Source organism: Purpureocillium takamizusanense, chromosome 6, assembly GCF_022605165.1.
Source record: "Purpureocillium takamizusanense chromosome 6, complete sequence".
NCBI lineage: Eukaryota > Fungi > Ascomycota > Sordariomycetes > Hypocreales > Ophiocordycipitaceae > Purpureocillium > Purpureocillium takamizusanense.
In genome coordinates this window covers 1,219,258-1,236,617 of record NC_063073.1, presented here as the reverse complement: position 1 = coordinate 1,236,617, position 17,360 = coordinate 1,219,258, and the positions used below count along the sequence as shown (strand labels likewise).

Genomic DNA, 17,360 nt, shown 5'->3' with positions numbered 1-17,360 from the left:
CCCACCCAGGCCACCGCCCCACACACGTGCGGCCGGAGGAGGACCTCGGCATCTGAAGCAACGGTACATCCGGAGCCGACCCCGCGCCGTCGCCGACTCTGACATGACACCGCCTCAAAACTTGTCGAATTTCACCACGGTCGAAGCCTCCTCAAGTCAACCGATCCAGCGCATCAACATACCCCTCCGCTGTGCATATACAGGTCGAGGAGAAGAAGAAGTCGGCGACCGGTTTGGACGACTTCTAGGTGGCCGAACCCGGAGTACTTGGTGCAGTGCAATCAGCAGCAGCAGCAACTGGAGCAAGTCGCCGATAAACGGTAGCAGCGATAGTGGCAGGAAGTTGCCTACAGGAATAACGACGAGGGCGACGACTGCGACAAGACAGACGGACAGACAGACGGGGAAATCGGACAAGCAGACAAGCAGGAAACGACACGAAAGATGGCTGCTGCCGCCGCCGTTCTCGACGGCTACGCCCAGTACGAGCACTTCCTCGTCACGTCGCCGCACCCGTACGTGGCGCACGTCGAGATCAACCGGCCGCGCAAGCTCAATGCGTTCGCGCGGCCGCAGTGGCTCGAGTTCGGGGCCGTGTTCCGGCAGCTGAGCGGGGACGCGTCGGTGCGGGCCGTGGTGCTGTCCGGGGCCGGGGACAGGGCCTTTACGGCCGGGCTGGACGTGCAGGCGGCGAGCCAGGAGGGGCCGCTGTCCGGGGCTGGCGACGACGGCGACCTGGACGCGGCACGCAAGGCCAGGGCGCTGAGGCCGCACATTGAGGAGTTTCAGTCGTGCATCTCGGAGATGGAGAGGTGCGAGAAGCGTGAGTTCCCGCCACGCCACGCCGAAAGGGGGAAAGCAGCCTTATGGGTGTTCGACCTTGTTGGCTATGCTTTCATGCTCTTGTTCTCGTTCTAAGCTAACTAGACACGGGCTTGTCCCCTTGCAGCCGTCATTTGTGTCCTCCACGGCATCTCCATCGGCTTGGCCATCGACATCTCGTGCTGCGCAGACGTGCGTATCTGCTCCGCCGACGCGCGCCTCGCCGTCAAGGAGGTGGACGTGGGCCTGGCGGCGGACATCGGCACGCTGGCGCGCCTGCCCAAGATCGTGGGCTCGACGTCCTGGGTCAAGGACGTGTGCCTGTCGGCGCGGGACTTCAGCGCGCAGGAGGCGCTGGCGCAGGGCTTCGTGAGCCAGGTGCACGCGGACAAGGCGGCGGCGGTCGCGGCGGCGACGGGCATGGCGCGGACGCTGGCCGGCAAGAGCCCCGTCGCGGTGCAGGGCACCAAGGAGCTGCTCAATTACGGGCGCGAGCACAGCACGGCCGACAGCCTGCGGTACACGACGGTGTGGAACTCGGTTGCGCTGCAGGCGCAGGACCTGCCGGCTGCCATGACCAGCGCCTTTACCAAGAAGAGGCCAACGTTTGAGAAGCTGTGAGATGTGCGTGGGGAAGATGGCTGTACGCTGTACATAGGGGATGGGTATTTTCGCGGCAGCACGTGTCGGTGCATATATATAACTGTTGTTGGATGGAACGACTCGGCGGCAAGGCGGCTCGCTCGCGGTGATGTTGCTGTTCGTGTGGTAGAACTCGGGCGTGGCGAGACGTCGTGGCACGCAGCGCAGGTGACTTGCATCTCTATACCCGATCCATCTCTACTCGGATCCCGACTCGTCCACTGGGGGGAGGTTCTCCTTGAGACGCTGTAGATACGAGGGTGAGCAAAGACGACGGCAGCGGATGCGGGCATACGAGCTGTCCATCGGGGGGCCAGGGCACGTACATCCTCGAGCTTCTGCTTGAGCAACGGCACCATATTCTCCTTGACGACGACGCGCTCCTCGTCGAGGTCCTCGATGATGAAGTCGTGGTTGTCGCTGTCGATGTTGACGATGATGGACTTGATGGAAGGGTCGCACTCGATGAGCACGCCTGGGGCGGTCAGGGCGGGCGCGGACGGGCAGGGGCAAAGGTCAACGAGGGTGAGGGATTACGGACCTCGGATCGCGCGCGGCATGATGCTCGGCCGGTGGCGCTGTGCGTCGTGGCAGTGTCGTCGGGGTTCTTGGATAAAGAGGCACGATGGCCGTGAGGATTTGGTGAAGAAGGCGGACGAAGTCGAACCTGGCGTCCCTGCCTGGGTGGTACGTACTCAGGTCTCCTGGCAGTGTGGTGTGTGGCCAGGTGTGCGTGCGGGTGTTGGAGCTCAATTGTGCCGATTGGCTTCTAGTGGAGCACTGCCACCCCGCCCACGTCGGGCGTCAGTTCTCCCATCTGCACAAAGTTCGTTGAACATCCGTATCCGGCAGCTATGAGTGTCCAGCCGTGTGTGCAGCATGAACGCATCAAGAGTTCCGAGTAGGTGGCCCGTCGGTGCAACGGCTTGAAACGTATTGGCCGGTGCAACACATCGGAGGCGTATCGCAGCTGCGAGAGCACGCAAAATGGAGCTCTGATAATAGGCAGTAGGTAGTTACCTGTATGCCGTGTTCGCGGCGGAAGTGGATTCCCACGACTACCTAGGTAGTACTACTAACCTATGTGCAAAGTATGTGCTACCGAGCCTCCGGGGTCTCGAAGGGAGGGCGTCAACGTTCCCCTCCTTCCGCTCGCGTCACAAATCATGGTGGTGTCGGGTGGTCTCATGGTCGTCCCGTCCTGCTGTGTGCGGGCGCGGAAAGCTTGCGTCGTCGCCAGCCGGGTCATTGACATGCCCGTTTCCCCCGCACCGTCCCCCCTCCTTGCCTGCCCTGCCCACTGACTCTGGGCTGGCTGTGGATGGATGGTGGGCGCGGAGCGCGATTTGACTGCTGGGAGGCCGTTGTCGCCACTGGGGTCGTCCTGGCCGGCACGCAAACGCACCCTCACGCGTAAGTAACAGCACTACTGAAGGCGGCCGCTGCTGGGGAGATGCAGACGCGGACGCAGGCGCATCCGGGAGAAGATGGAGGGTGAGGCGAGCAGCAAACGGACCAGCCGGCCTTGCTTGGTCTGGGCCGCCTTTCCCATCATTCCTACGGTCCTGCACATGGGATAAGAACCCGCGCGATGCTCGCGCCTTCTGACTGCTGTTGGTGGTTGGACTTCCCCCTCAAACCCATTTTCCCTTCCCTTGGATGGCGACGTCCCCCAACCTGTGTCGGTGGTGAGCACTTGACGGATGCCCCTCAGCTTCAAGTGCAGCATCGACCTCCCGGCTCACGTCTGTCGTGACGATAATGATGAAGTGTTTGGTCGACACTTGACTGTGACGCGACACACATTTGCCACCAACTCGGAGTCCTCCTCTTCGCCTCTCCTCTCCCTCCAGGTGCATCACCGTACGGTGGTGACATAGCAACAGTTGTACCTGCACATGTGAGACCACAAGGGCGACACGCTACACGTTTAGTCTGAACCTGGAGCAGCCAACCCGTGAAGCTCGCGACGGACAACGACGCCGCCGCCACTTCCTACGCCCTAATAATGTCGTCGACCGTTCAGCGCACGGCCACGCCCATCACCCCGACGCCCTCGGCCACGAGCACCCTCCCCGTGAACTACAAGGACGACGGCGGGGGCGTTGGGTCGCAGCCGCTTCTCTGGGTCGTCATCCCGCTGCTGGCCGTCTTCGCAGCCGGGTGCTTCACCGTGTTCGTGTGGACGCGGCACCGGCGGTCCCGTGGCGGCACCACCGGCGGCGGCGGCGGAAGCGGCCGTTCGATGTGGCCCGACGACCGCATCCTGCTGCCGAGCGGCTTCATCATGGCCCGCACCGGCGGCCGGAGGTGGGCGGATCGGAACCGCAGCAGCCGCGACCTCGAGGGGCTCAACGAGCTGGGCGAGCCGCCGCCGCCATACGACACCAAGAAGCCGCCCTCGATCAACTGTCGCTACGACCCCGTCGACGGTGCCGGGACCGAACTGAGGAGCATGGAGGGCGCGGGAGTCGGGGCGCCAGAGCACGTTGCTCCTCCGCCCGAGGCTCATGTTGCCACGGCGCCGTCGAGAAGGAGCATATGATATCAAACGAAAGAGCAGAGGGGAGAATCGGTCATCGTCACACGAGACGATGGTTAGCTCAGTGGAGGAGCGAGTAGGCATGCGCGAAGTAATACGCCTGTACAGGGGCTGCTGGGGCATTGAGAGAGAGTATCGACACCCCTCTATTACATGTACTTCCTGGCGAGTGTGGGTTTGATCGAGGAGTTCCGGCCAGATGTCTCATTTTTGATCCCCATCGGCAGAGTCTACGAGATAATTGCTAACTGGCTTGTGCTTGTGGCTCGAGTCCATGTGCCAGTGCGGTGGCTCGTGCATGATGTTGTCATCACAACATCGTCACTGTATGGGTTGGGGGGGCACGCTTGAGCCGCCCGGTGCGACGACGCCGTCGGCACGCGCAAATCTTGAAACATGACTCCGATATCTTCATGTCGCACCGCTGCGACTGATCCCGCGAGTGTGCGGTAGTCCGTGGCTGCTGCCTGCGGTTCCCCTCGGCGCGTCGGAGGGCCTGGTGAGACCACGATGACTTGGAAAAGAGACATCGAGAAGCCCTTGCGAAGGAAGCGGCACTGGATCATGGGGTGCCACGTAGTATGTACGTGCACCATGTGGTCCCCGGGGGGTGGAGGGGGCTGGGCGGCGGCGGCGTAAACAGAACTTGGTATGTTGGTCTATCGCGCAGCCATAGCACGCATGTCTTGCTGAGATGTTGGAGAGCAGTGGCGGTGGCGCCCTCGACGCCCAGGCGGCGGGCCTGTTGGAGTCTCTAGGCAATAGTAGTAGTAGTAGTGGGCTTGGACCAGCCATCCAGCCTTCGGGCAAGTGTCTGTCTGTCTGTGCCCGGCGTCAACGGATAAGAATCTGTATAATTGCGTGGCTGGTGCGTGGGTCTGTGAAGAGACATTGGCAGTGCCGTCGTCGTTGTCGTCATCGTCGTCGTCGTCGTGATTGCGAGGGCCGATGTTGGGTTTGGGAGTGCTGTGCATATGCACCTTGCACGTTGCCTCGTTGGCCGTTTTGCAGCTGCACCGACCTCTTTTGTGATTCGAGGCCCACCCGCGCGGCGGCGCACGATGTTATACGACAAGCGCAGAGGCGGAGCTTGTGAATGTACTCTGTACGTATGCATGTATGTACTGTAGTATGTAGGTGTGCAAGTGTGGTCGCCGGACGGCAGGAATGCGGGAAGCGACGGCAGGTCGGCCGACGATGGATCGGAATGCGGGAGGTGACCGGCCCCAAAAAGGGTACTTCTACTTCGTACGTGCGGCCCGGCTCTCCGTTGGGATGCCAAGGCCATTCATCAAGGGTTTCGGTTCGCCGCAAGGAAACGACGTTGGAGTTCAGATGGTGCTTGGTAATTTACCGTCGGTTCCAACTTCTGGCCATGTCGGTCGAGGACGAACGGTGGGAACGGGTCCCGCAGATGTAGGAGCACATAACCTGTCACCTTGCCCTGCCTTGCCTGAATGGGGCCCCGGGCGGCGGACGGGGCACGGCGGGGAGAGAGAGGAAGAGGTGCCGGAGTCCGCTGGGCAGGCGGATTGACCGGAGCCCCCGTGCCGGTAATCGCCTCATTGTCGGTGCTCGGTCTGCTCCTGGGGCACGCCTCGCGGGAAACGCTGCTCAACGGCCGCCGGTAACGGGCCTCGGTTTCGTCGTGTGAGGAAGAAGAGGAAGAACAAAAACAAGAGGCGAGGCGCCGTTTCCACGGCAGCGAGATCAGGCCCCCCTGTTGGCGCGGCCAAGCCCCTGCTAGAAACCCGACACTGCGGCGACCCCATTGGCGGGGCCCATCTGGCGAGGTGGGTTCAGCGGGTGATGGAGCTCCGGGGGGAGCGCGTTGGAGTTGAAAAGGTGGAGGAGGAGTTTCCAGTGAGGCGGCAAGAGGCGCCTCTCTGATGGGGGGGTGGAGCACTTGCAGAGGCCGAGGTGGGTGCTGTAGATGGCTGACTTCCTGGGTGATGAAAGGGGCGCTTTCTCTCATGCCTGGAACTCACTTGCCAATATTGAACATGGCCTCGACCGTGCTATATGTCGTATCTTGTCTCTGACTTCGCATGTACAAAGTACGGTACGAAGTATATGGGAATTGGTGCCGTGCTGGGCGGCGACCCCGGCGACTTGGTGCAAGAAGATCCGTGGATACGGGCTGTACCTGCACCTACCAGCCACGGCCCCGGGCGGCGGGGTGGCGCCCCAACCTCAAGTCTGGAGTCTGGTCGAAGCACCCATAAGAATGAGGTAGTATTCATGGCCGTTTGGTGCTAGTAGAGTAGAGGTGCACACAATAGCACTCGCTGTACGCATGTACTTTGCAGGTACAATCATTTCTCTCAAAGCCTCCAGGCGCCAGCCTCACCATCAGCCTTCACCTCACCGTCTTCCATGGCAAGGTTTCCTGGGCAGGTACGTAGGTACTTCCAAGGCTGTTAAAGGCAGCTGTTAGCAGCCGCCTCTCCCGCCACGCGCTAGCAGCCAAAAAGAAAGCCGACCCGGATTTCTCACTCACAATTGGGGTTGGAGCCCCCCAGCGGCTGTTCCCTCTGCCCAATCCCGCCGTCACCTTGGGCGGCCTATCCGCTAGCTCACCCGTGAGACCCGGCCGCCTCAACAAGGTCCCCCCCCTGGCCTGAGAGCTTCCATTGGGCCAGCCCGTCGGCACCGCCAGCTCATCACCACCACACCACGCCCACCGAAAAGCCTGGAAGGTAACGTACGAGAGGTGGGCAAGAGAGAGTGCGAGGCACAATAACAAACCATCGTCCTTACCAATCCCGCAAACGCACGCACCTAGCAGCAGCCAAACGTCGGCACGCCCCCCGGGAGGTGCCATTGGATGCTCGACTCGACGCTCCCGCCAGCGACAGCAGCCATTCTTCGACGCAGCCAGCTTCCAACGTTGCTGCGCAGCGGCCCCCCCGGTCATCGCTCTCCACCCCCTCGGGAGCCATCAGGACAGCCGCCGCCCGCGTGTTGCGTGGTTTGCTTCGAGCCCCAGCATCCCAGCCATCCATCTCGCCCCGTCCTCGCTCGTCCGTCCGTCACCACCAAGGCACGCCCTCGTTGACGGCTTGGGCTCTGCGACACGCTTTCCCCCCGTACATACAATACACCCGTCCTTGCGTACATGCCGGGGCAGTACACATAATACAGTCCCTTGCCTTGTCTTCAACCCACAGCGTGCATACAGAGCACAGCAGGCGCCGCTCACGCCTGCGAGACCGCTGCGGCCGTCGATTCAGACCTGACCTGGCCTGGCCTTCTGGTTCGTCTGCCGCCGTCGACCGGCCCTCCGTTGCCCGGGTTGCCACTGCGCTCGGGGCTGACTGACTGACTGCAGCCCGCGCCTCAAGCCATCGTCCCATCCAACCAAGCAGTCGTTCGTCGGCCTGCCGAACCCACTGCCAGCCTCTTCCGCGCTGCTGTTTCTGCCGCTGCCCAAGTGTCGCCACGCCCATTTTGGTCCTCTGCACAATCGCTCCTTTCTGCCCCTTCCCTTTTCTCGTGTGCGTGAGTCGCCCTCGAGCCGCAATCCGGGGTACTGGCAACAGTGTTGTGTCCGTGTCTCTCGCTGACGCCGACCCTGTCCCAGACCTTTCTTCTGCCGGCCTTCCTTCGCCCCCCCCCCCGGATGTCTTGACGTCGACCAGTCAACGGCAAAAGCATTTCGACAACACCAGGATCGCATCCTCCAATCTGAACATCTCCACACGCCCGGTCGTCGGCACGATATAGTCGACAGAGGAGACGGCGTCCCCGGTGCATTGCTGGACCGTGGCCTCGCTGCCATTGTCGTCCTAGGCCAGTCACCAAGATGGGCGTCGACACCAAGAAGAAGGCACCGCCACTCCCCGCTCCAACCGAGACCGATACGACCACGCCGACAGAAGTCGCCACCGACATCTCCAAACCGGGCGACGAAAAGTCTTCGTACTCGCTTCCCGAGGACGGCACACCCGTCACAATCCGTACCCGCGGCCACAAGTCGAATCGGTCGCAGACCTCGCTCCTGATCGAATACTTCGAGGGGGGCAAGGCAGGGTCGGGGTCGGATCGCAAGCCTAGCGTTCGCGTGCGCTTGACGCCTTCCAAGAAGAGCAAAGGCGATCATATCCAGGTGACGGAGACCAAGGGCACTCGCAAGGCCTCTCTGACCCGCCGCATTCCCCTCGACGAGGCGATCGCGTCTCGCGAGATCCAACTTGGCGGTGAAGGCGGCGACGACGCTCATAGCATGACCTCGTATGCGTCGGCGACCGAAGAGTCCAATGTCTCGAGAAATCCGATTGACATTGAGATTGACCGGAATCGTCGACGACGGCGCCCAGCGAGCCCGTTGATTCCCACCGGCGAGACGTATCAGCCGGGAAACCCTTCTGAAATTTCCGCCATCCCGACCGACAGCTTTCTCGATGGCTCTGGCCCTACCGGTGATCTTAAGCGATCTGCGAGCCCGTCGCGGGCTGGTGACAGCATCGCCGCCGCAGCAGCAGGAGCGCTAGCTGGCGCCGCCATGGGTGAGATAAGCAGCAACAAGCCCCGTGGCAAGGAGAGGGTCAAGATCTCGGACAGCAGCACAAAGGAAAAATCGTCCGACCGGAAAAGGCGTTCTAAAAGTAGAACAAGCAGCATCAGCGAACCCGCGGTAGACGAAGCTCGGTCGTCGCGCCGTCGGTCAAGCCGTGGCCATCAGGAATCCAATGTGTCGGCGGCAGATTCCAGTGTCTTGTCGTCTAATCTCTCTCCGAGCCACCGCTCCTTCGACACGCGATCCATGCGCTCCGGCGCATCCAAATCGTCGATTAATAACCCCAAGTTGTTGGAGACTGTCGAAGACGCCATTCGAAGGCTGATTTTGCCCGAATTGAGCGCTCTCAAGCGGGAGCAGAGCAAGCGCGAAGCTCGGCGCAGCTCTCTGACGTCAACTGGCACGTCGGCATCCAGGGATGATGTCTCCACAGACCGGAGGCGGTCTTCGGGCGGCCACCGGAGCGAGCACTCTCGCGACCCGTCTCGACATAAAGAGAGGAGGAACCGGGAGGCTCGGCATGACCTCGACGAGGCATCGCTACGCAGCGCGAGTCGCGACTCGATTGACGCAGAGTATCGCGCGCATGATGGTGATGCGACCACCCCAAAACGCAGTAACAATCTGCTCAAGGTCGCCGCCGCAGGTGCCGCCGGAGCGGCGGCGGCCAAGGCTCTTTCCTCGACCATGGACAAGTCGGATTCTCCAGATAGGACACAGCGCGATCGACGTCGACGGCGCGCTGAGTCTGCAAGAAGCCGCAGCTTGGGGCGTGATCTCTACTCGGAAGAGTACGACGATGATGACGATGAGATGGCGCCGGCGCCTCCAATGCCGCTCATGAGCGACATTAATCCATCTGAGTTGACACGTACATCCATCCTTTCAGCCGACACTGATAGACCTCACTCTGCCAGCGAGGAGCTCGTCTCTGGTCACGATGCTGCTCGTGGACTGGACTCTCCCGGCTCAACGCCTACCAGAGCAAGAACTCCAGCAGATCTCCAACACACCCTGGGAACGAAACACGCCAACGTCTCTCACGGTGATCTGAACGCGCTCCCTAGGGGCCAAAAAGGCTATGTGCAAGAATATGAAACTGATGAGTTTGGCCGGAAGATACCCATTGGCGACTATGAAGGCTATGAGCGCAGTCGAAACGTGCCCGAGGACGATGACTACCCTGAGGACGATTTTGAGGATCGCTACTACAGCCAGCAGGACGTTCCTCCGCCGCTCAAGTATGTTCCATATCAAGCTGGTGCTCGGGGACTTAGCCCCATTCCGAGCGTATCTGGATACACCGAGGGCGGAAGCGAGGCCCAGCGCCCCCTGAGCTCCCGCGACGTGCATTCGCCCAGCGCCTTTGCTTCTCCAGGCAAGTCTCCCGAGCAAGGGCGTCAGCTCAGATCCGCCCACTCCCAAGACTCGGTTCCAAGCAATATGAGGAGCAGCGAGTCCGATCAGGCCTCCGACCATGGCAGTCACGAGCAAACCGCGGCGGGCCAGGCAGTGCGAGGGCTTGGTGCGAACCCCGACTTCGTTCATCCGCCAAGCGGTGTAGAATCGGCGGTCGCGTCCTTGGTAGATGGCTCGATGCTAGAACAGTCGGTGTTGACTGGATCCGGCTACGACTACAACGGCCAACGCGACTCCATGATTTCCGACGAATTTCACAGCAGAGTTGACCGCAGCAGCGCGGGTGACAGCCCGGGCAAGATGTCCGCTGGTAGCTATCATGGTGCAGGAGAGGAACTGAGGGCGGCAACGCCAGGATCTCGGTCGCAAGCCCAGTCGCAGGACTATTCGGAGTACGAAATCGATGAGCATGGTCAAAAGGTGCCACGCACCAGGTACCGACACTCTCCTACGGCATCTGAGGCTGCCATTACTGCCGGTGCGGTCGGGGCTGCTGCGGCAGCTCTCAAAGCAGCACAAGAGAGGAGACAGGCGACAGTCGAGGACAGCGCGGACGAAGTTTTCCAGCCTGCCGGCGTGTCTCGTAATAAGTCTTTCAAAGAGCGGACTACACAGCACGGCTGGGAGCCACGAAACACACCAGCTCACAGCGTAGACAGGCTCGATTTCGAGGACCAGCCGAAAATGGCTGCTAGTGGCATCCCCGACGTCAACAGTCCTATGCCTGAGATTGGTTACATGGACGATGATTTGCAGACGAACCCATCAGTTGTGGAGGAGCGACTGGACGGACGCCGCGATGGGCATGACTGGTCTGGCAGAGCAACGCCAACACAGCGTGACATTGATGGCTACGATCGAGATGGCCACGGCACGGGCGGTGGACTGGGAATCACCGAGGTCGCCGGCGCTGCAGCCTTGGGCGCAGCTGCTAGCATGGCTGCGATACATCACAATGAGCCTGAGGAGCACGACGAGTGGCAGCGAACATCAGAAGAGCGTAAGCGCGATACTCTAGTCACGAATCCCTACGAAGACGCAAGCCCGATCGCCAACCCGGCTCTCGATGAGACGATACTAAGCGGCCGTGGACTGGACGCCCAATTCCACACCGGAAGCCCTGGCTTCGGGCAAAAGTACGACGAGGGCTACATGTCGAATGGCCCGGTCCGGACACCGGACGTTGAGCCGAAGGGCAAGGCCATCGACTTCGGCACAGGCGCGAATTTGGGCGAAGATCCATTCTACTCACCCCAGGGGCATTCGCGCCATCTGAGTGGCATGTCCCAAGGCATGGCCTCGCCGTTTTACGATGCTGCAACGGGTGCTGGTATCGAGCGTATCGAAAACAAGGACATTGTCGCCTTGATGCAGCATGTAAGTCAACCCCGCGGAATTGCCTGTAGCGTCTACTTGCTAACGATGGTGTAGCTCATGGTGCGCGACGCCCAGAGAAGCGCAAGAGACACGGAGATCGTGGCGCTGCTCATGAACGCCGCGCTAGAGATGCGCAATTCATTCCGGGAGATGAAGGAGCTGGTGCAGGATACTGGCGACGACGTCATCTTTGCCAACGTCGAGAACACGGACAAACTCCAGAAGGCCATTAACGGACCCAGGCCGTATCCCGGCGCAGCGTCCCGGTCCATCCAGAGTGGCTCCCAGGCCGGCACTATCGATGACGTCGCGGCCAAGAAGAAGAACATTTGGCGGCGGGCGTTACAGGGTCTCGGTGCCAAGGGAACAAACGACCTCAGCCGCATCGAAGACATGCTTATGCAGCTGCTCGGTGAGGTTGACGTGCTGAAGATGCAGACGGCACAGCCGGTGTCTACCGGCGGCCCTGGCCAGTCGTACGAGAACCTGCAGCCGGAGGCCCAGTACGAACAAGACAAGGGCTACGAACCGGAGGGCATCTCAACGGCCAGTCATGCCAGCCAGTCGAGTCATTTGATCTCGTCTCAACCCAGGACTCTGGCTCCGCCTTTCGCAGGGGAACGGCGGGCAGTCTCGGATCACCGGATCAGCACCGTGGAGGAAAATGAGGAGGAGTATCAGTATGATCACCCCAGCCCCTCCGCGGAGAGGATGAAGGCCAACCTGCTCTCCCCTGGGCGGCCGGATCAGGTGCAACGAGGCGGGTCTGTGCCGCCAGAGACTCCGCCACAGCTTGTAGACAGGAGCGATCAGCATCCACAGAGTGCCGAAAACACCCCCCGGACAGAGAGGGGAAAGAAGCACAAGTCTAGCAGCTCTTCTGGATGGCTGCCTAAGATCTCTCGCTGGTCAGAAACGACGACGTCAAGCGTCGGGCGAATCCTCCGCGGCAGCGGAGGCAAGAAGGGAGGGCCAAAGTATGACGAGTTTCAACCGCCGTCACGGTCTGGCTCCAGTCTGGCATCTTACGAAGACAACTATAGGCATGACCCATACGACGACAAGCTGCACACGGGCTTCTCGGACCAGAATCTCATCCCCGAGCCATATGGACGAGATGAAGGCCCGCCTCCGACATCCTTCCAGACGCCAGAAGACCCCAAGTACAAGGCGCACAGGAACTCTGTAAACCTTCAGCACCCTCAACCCAGGCCGGGGCAGACGGAGCGCTACCGGACAGCCTTGGAGACGTCGGCTCAAGAATACAGCAACAACCTGACGACGCCGAGGTCGGCAGACTGGGCGGGCTCGGCCACTAGTCTCAACCGGCTGCCTACAGGCACGAATAGGCATAGCACCACGTCGTCAACTGCAGCCGCAGGAGCGGCCGCTCAGGAGGCAGAGCATTGGCACTCATCGCCGGGGCCACCACGGCCACCCAAAGAGCCTATCGGCAGCCCTCTGACGCAGACGTCTCCGAGATCTGCTGACATGACGAGACTCAAGGAGGGCAGTCCGCCGGCGCAGCAAAGCTCAGAGAGCGGCTACGGGACACTGACGGCTACGCACCTTAGCCATTACTCCGGCAGCAGCCCCAAGCTGGAGAACAGGAATCTGAACGCGGCACTGGGCGTGCCCACGCGGAGACCTACCGGACCGCGGGCAATGACGCCGAGGCATCCCGATGAGGATGCTGCGAGAGAAGAGAGGCGGCGCAAGCGAGGTATGTGTTACAGGGCATGTCGTGCGTAGTGCGGGATTTGGCTGACCGGGATGCAGACACTTTTGGCACAGTGGCGAGCGAGGACACGGACACGTTCTGAGGCGCCGTTGAGGTGTAACTCCCGAGGCAAGGTTGAACACGGATTACAATTTGCAAAGGGCGAGGCGACTTGCCGGTATATACAATGCACATAAGGAGCTGGCTGTGCTCGATCTGCATGAGGGGTTTGACTGCGATGAGATGCGACGTCTGATCTCGCACATGTTTTGCTGGCTTGCGGAGCCGTTTTGTTCTCCTTTTCTTATGACGATACGACTCATGGCTTTTTGGTTCTAGAGCACAGCGTCGATTGGTCATGTAGTAGGCGGGTGGATGGCGGTCCTCGCAATGAGGTATGACGGAGAGAGGAGGAGGGGGGATGACCATATATCGATAGCGAGTGAAGAAAAGTGGACGGTTGAACAATTAATGTGATTGATGAAGAGATGAATCGTGTCTAAATTTCAAGAAGGAAGAGTCTCAATGAGAAGGGTGTCAATGAGACGATGATGGATAAATGCAGTCTTTAATAAGCGTCGGCTGTGGCGGCTTTGCTTGCATCTGACTGTCCATACCCCGGCCTCGTGTGTTAGTGTGACGACGCGAGTTCCGATCCCGCAGCCCAACCGCTCCACCTTTTATTTCACACCACACGCCCTCACTCATCAGCATCATCACCCTCGCTCGCTCACGTCGCGCAAACCACGCAATTTTAATTTTTTTTTCTTCGTTTTACCTTTTCCCCTCTCCCTAAGCTCCCGGCAGCTCGTACGGGAATATACAAAGAGGAAGAGCAAAAGGCAGTCGATGGCTCGGTGAGGTTAATCAGCCTAGCTTCGCTGCGAAGGAGCTGCTTCTCGTCTTGCTGAAATCCCCGCGCCCGATCCTACGAAACTGCCCTTCCCCTGCGAGCAAAAGGGCCCAGAGCTCATAGGCTCTCTTTTGTTTCTTTCTCCCTGCGCAGAGAGAGGGCCTCGGGGTGTGATCTAGCTGGCTGGCTCTCTCTACCCTGCGGGTGGGCGAACGCTAGGTTGATAGACGGGACAAGGACAGGACAAGGACAAGAACAAGGGCAGGCAGGCGGACAAGCATCATGGCTCCGACCGCGGCTGCGGCTACGTCGCCCCCGCCGTCCATAGCGCTCGCCGCCGCGCCAGCGCCTAGGAAGGACACGAAGCAGGCAAAGGGCGAGCCGGACGGAGCGGCGGCGCAGGGGCGGCCGGTGGCAGCGTCGTCGAAGCGCGACTACAAGGGCTTCGTGGCGGGCGTGTTCAGCGGTATTGCCAAGCTGACAGGTAAGATACAGACTCCCTTTCCCCCTTCCTTTACTGCATCTCTTCAGTCATTTGCTTGTTTCTTCGAGAAAGCGAGAAACCCGCGCGCGCTGGAAGTGGGATGGGCCAAGGCACATTCCATATTATACCTCATCGAAACCGATTCAACGGGGCTGACATCAAGGCGTGTGTTTGCTTCACGACGCGTACAGTCGGCCATCCCTTCGACACGGTCAAGGTGCGCCTGCAGACGACGGACGCGGGCCGCTTCTCGGGCCCGCTGCAGTGCGTGGCGCAGACGGTGCGCAACGAGGGCGTGCGCGGGCTGTACAAGGGCGCCACGCCGCCGCTCGTCGGGTGGATGTTCATGGACTCGGTCATGCTCGGCTCCCTGGCCGTGTACCGCCGCCTCATGGCGCAGCACGTCTTTGGCGCCGCGTCGTGGGCCCCCGGCGCGGGCGACGGCTCCGGGTTCGGGTTCAGGGCGCTGCTGGGAATATGGCCGCCCTACGCATCGTCGTCGTCGTCGTCGTCGTCGTCGTATCTGCCCCCGCTGGGCCACGGCCTCGCGGGCATCCTCGCCGGCTCGACCGTCAGCTTCATCGCCGCGCCCGTTGAGCACGTCAAGGCGCGGCTTCAGATCCAATACGCGGCGCGCAAGTCGGAGCGCCTGTACTCGGGCCCGCTCGATTGCGTGGCCAAGATCTACCGGCACCACGGCGTGCGCGGGCTGTACCACGGCCTGACGGCGACGCTGCTCTTCCGAGGCTTCTTCTTCTTCTGGTGGAGCAGCTACGACGTGCTGTCGCGCGCCCTGCGCCGCCACACGTCGCTGTCGGCGCCCGCCATCAACTTCTGGGCCGGCGGGCTCAGCGCCCAGGTCTTCTGGCTGACGAGCTACCCGAGCGACCTGGTCAAGCAGCGCATCATGACGGACCCGCTCGGCGGCGGGCTCGGCGACGGAGCGAGGAGGTTCCCCCGCTGGAGGGACGCGGCCGTCGCCGTGTGGAGGGAGGGCGGCTGGAGGGCCTACTGGAGGGGGTTCTTGCCGTGCTTCCTGAGGGCGTTTCCGGCCAACGCCATGGCGCTGGTCGCGTTTGAGGGCGTCATGAGGACACTGCCTTAAGAGGAAAGGGGGGGGGGGGCGGCTTGCCTCGGGAGCTGCCGCTGCGTGGAAAGAAAGAGGCGGGTAGGACGACAGACCTCAGCTCTTTGGAGCGGGAACGATACACCAGCGACGGATGAGAAGTAATTGTCTACTGTTTGGACATGGCATCACACACATAGATCAGGCGCGTGCAGACACCAGGGCAAGAGTGCGCCGCGATTCACACGGAAACAAGGCATCACAGGCAGGCGACAATGACCAGCATTTCTCACTCAAAACACGGGTTGTATTCCGGCCATGAGTCTGGTAGCGAACATTTGATCCGCCCATATTCCAGTCCCATTCGCCTCTGAACATTTCACTCCCGTTGTTTCGAACCACGTCCATGGCAGTGGACGTTTTAGTCGAGTGTATGTTGGATCGTCATCGTGAAAACACGGTGGCGCCAATTTACTCGTCGTCCTCGTCGGCCTCGTCGTTGACGACGTTGAAGAACTTGAGCTCGTAGACGCCGCGCGAGGTGGACACGACGCGGAGCCAGTCACGAAGCTGCTGCTTCTTGAGGAACTTCTTCGTCCTGCAAGGCGGAAAGCCGAGTTAGCATCGGGGAAATAGAAATCATCTCGATGAAGCGGCATCGGATCTCTCAAGGGGAAGAGGTAAAAGTAAAGGAATAAACGTACAAGTACTTGAGGTAGCGGCCAGACAGCTCGTTGTGGGCAATGATCTCGATCTTGCCCTCGCCGGCCTGCTGGATCACGACGTTGTCGCCCAGGTTGTTGGTGCGGCCCTCGACCTTGATGCGGTCCTGGAGGAACTTCTCGAAGGCGGAGACGTCGAAGATCTTGTCGCTAGCGGGCTGCTGAGCGTTGATGACGAACTGCGCGGGGAAGAAAGCTATTGTCAGCGCTCACGCGTCTTCATCTCCCATTTCGGCATCATTCCCCCCTTCCCCGCCCTTTCCCCATTCCAAGTTCGTTCGGGGGGCGAGGAAGATAGTGAAGAGGGCATCTGCCTCTGTAGCGACTTACCTTCTTGGTCTGCTTCTGGGCCTTGCCCGACTTCTTCTGCTGCTATATGGAGCGAAAAAAAATACCACTTAGCCTACTGCACTATATTTCAGGCCGCGCGCGCGCGGTCACGCCACGGCCGACAGCAAAGCGAGTGTCATGACGGTGAACGTACTGCCTGGGGAGCCATTGCAACGGTTTGGTTCGTTGTGATTTTGGTTGGGAGTGAGAAAGAGGGAAATGGAAGGACGCAAAGAGGTAGAATCCTGCGCCTGAAGAGTTCTGGAGTAATAAATGGGGTGAGTGAAGAAAAAAAAAAAGAGGTTCAAACCCGAAAACTCGTGATGGGGCACTTTTCCCGCCCCAGGCGGTCGGCCAGCGTTGCGAATTTTGGTGGGCTTACCAAATTGGGCTGAGTATTAGGGCTGCGCTTGATCAGCCAATGAACGCTGCAGCTCACCGTGAGTCTCTCCATTGAGATCACATGTTATCTCACGTGATTAGTCTCCACTCCTGTGTAAGTCGTGGTCTACGCGAATGCAGTTGGCAGGATAAACACGAACATACCATGAGACGGACGAGCCTCGCAAATTGTGTTTTCGAAAGTCGAAAGGTTTGAGAGCATTCTGGGCGTCCGAGTTGGATCTACCAATTTGCGGTTCCGTGGAACGACTTCTTTCACTCACTGCACGACTGGTCACACACTCTGGCTTCGGCAAGGTCAGGCGCGCTGGACATTCACATATCGTATACTCGAAATACAGAAACAACATGAGCGCGTAATGAGGAACTGCCATGAAATCCATAACTCATAATTCCCAGAGACCGCGTATCAAAGCGAGCGCATGTCATAACCCCAGCCGTACACATCATACATCAATCATT

At 60.4% G+C, this 17,360-nt stretch overlaps 6 protein-coding genes across 8 annotated transcripts; 4 read left to right on the top strand and 2 right to left on the bottom strand.

Moving 5' to 3' along the window:
- Positions 1-115: 115 nt before the first annotated feature.
- Positions 116-1,535, top strand: JDV02_006848 (uncharacterized protein). Its single transcript, XM_047988281.1, has 2 exons — positions 116-823; positions 950-1,535. Exons 1-2 carry the CDS (start codon positions 445-447, stop codon positions 1,441-1,443), a joined length of 873 nt encoding a protein of 290 aa, XP_047844274.1. The 5' UTR covers positions 116-444; the 3' UTR covers positions 1,444-1,535.
- A 127-nt stretch (positions 1,536-1,662) lies between these two features.
- On the bottom strand, positions 1,663-2,024 carry TFB5 (TFIIH complex subunit tfb5; the record flags this gene model as incomplete). Its single annotated transcript, XM_047988280.1, has 3 exons — positions 1,663-1,710; positions 1,791-1,939; positions 2,006-2,024. The coding sequence occupies 3 exons, from the start codon at positions 2,022-2,024 to the stop codon at positions 1,663-1,665; spliced, it is 216 nt and encodes a 71-aa protein (XP_047844273.1).
- Positions 2,025-3,472: 1,448 nt separating this feature from the next.
- JDV02_006846 (uncharacterized protein) lies at positions 3,473-4,009 on the top strand (the record flags this gene model as incomplete). The annotated part of the gene is made up of 1 exon (XM_047988279.1): positions 3,473-4,009. The coding sequence occupies one exon, from the start codon at positions 3,473-3,475 to the stop codon at positions 4,007-4,009; it is 537 nt and encodes a 178-aa protein (XP_047844272.1).
- Positions 4,010-6,898: 2,889 nt separating this feature from the next.
- Positions 6,899-13,606, top strand: JDV02_006845 (uncharacterized protein). 2 transcript variants are annotated; one of them, XM_047988277.1, is made up of 4 exons: positions 6,899-7,262; positions 7,338-11,321; positions 11,376-13,044; positions 13,101-13,606. In XM_047988277.1, exons 2-4 carry the CDS (start codon positions 7,812-7,814, stop codon positions 13,142-13,144), a joined length of 5,223 nt encoding a protein of 1,740 aa, XP_047844270.1. In that variant the 5' UTR covers positions 6,899-7,262; positions 7,338-7,811; the 3' UTR covers positions 13,145-13,606. The 2 variants fall into 2 exon arrangements, with proteins under 2 accessions (XP_047844270.1, XP_047844271.1); XM_047988278.1 differs by lacking the exon at positions 6,899-7,262 and having other exon boundaries at positions 7,616-11,321; positions 11,376-13,606.
- A 132-nt stretch (positions 13,607-13,738) lies between these two features.
- On the top strand, positions 13,739-15,487 carry JDV02_006844 (uncharacterized protein). Of its 2 annotated transcripts, XM_047988275.1 has the most exons (2): positions 13,739-14,378; positions 14,570-15,487. In XM_047988275.1, the coding sequence occupies exons 1-2, from the start codon at positions 14,177-14,179 to the stop codon at positions 15,481-15,483; spliced, it is 1,116 nt and encodes a 371-aa protein (XP_047844268.1). In that variant the 5' UTR covers positions 13,739-14,176; the 3' UTR covers positions 15,484-15,487. The 2 variants fall into 2 exon arrangements, with proteins under 2 accessions (XP_047844268.1, XP_047844269.1); XM_047988276.1 differs by having other exon boundaries at positions 13,739-15,487.
- A 242-nt stretch (positions 15,488-15,729) lies between these two features.
- On the bottom strand, positions 15,730-16,819 carry RPL22 (60S ribosomal protein L22). Its single transcript, XM_047988274.1, has 4 exons — positions 16,651-16,819; positions 16,497-16,538; positions 16,149-16,345; positions 15,730-16,042 (listed from the first exon to the last, which is right to left on the bottom strand). Exons 1-4 carry the CDS (start codon positions 16,663-16,665, stop codon positions 15,916-15,918), a joined length of 381 nt encoding a protein of 126 aa, XP_047844267.1. The 5' UTR covers positions 16,666-16,819; the 3' UTR covers positions 15,730-15,915.
- Positions 16,820-17,360: the final 541 nt, after the last annotated feature.

Bases quoted from the DNA above. Each gene is read 5' to 3' on its own strand.
- JDV02_006848 (XM_047988281.1), top strand. From the start codon at position 445: ATGGCTGCTGCCGCCGCCGTTCTCGACGGCTACGCCCAGTACGAGCAC. The intron at 824-949 runs GTGAGTTCCCGC...GTCCCCTTGCAG, and splicing joins GATGGAGAGGTGCGAGAAGC to CCGTCATTTGTGTCCTCCAC.
- JDV02_006845 (XM_047988277.1), top strand. From the start codon at position 7,812: ATGGGCGTCGACACCAAGAAGAAGGCACCGCCACTCCCCGCTCCAACC. The intron at 11,322-11,375 runs GTAAGTCAACCC...ACGATGGTGTAG, and splicing joins TTGTCGCCTTGATGCAGCAT to CTCATGGTGCGCGACGCCCA. The intron at 13,045-13,100 runs GTATGTGTTACA...ACCGGGATGCAG, and splicing joins AGAGAGGCGGCGCAAGCGAG to ACACTTTTGGCACAGTGGCG.
- JDV02_006844 (XM_047988275.1), top strand. From the start codon at position 14,177: ATGGCTCCGACCGCGGCTGCGGCTACGTCGCCCCCGCCGTCCATAGCG. The intron at 14,379-14,569 runs GTAAGATACAGA...CGACGCGTACAG, and splicing joins CGGTATTGCCAAGCTGACAG to TCGGCCATCCCTTCGACACG.
- RPL22 (XM_047988274.1), bottom strand. The intron at 16,346-16,496 runs GTAAGTCGCTAC...TTCCCCGCGCAG, and splicing joins CCCAGAAGCAGACCAAGAAG to TTCGTCATCAACGCTCAGCA. The intron at 16,043-16,148 runs GTACGTTTATTC...TCCGCCTTGCAG, and splicing joins GGCCGCTACCTCAAGTACTT to GACGAAGAAGTTCCTCAAGA.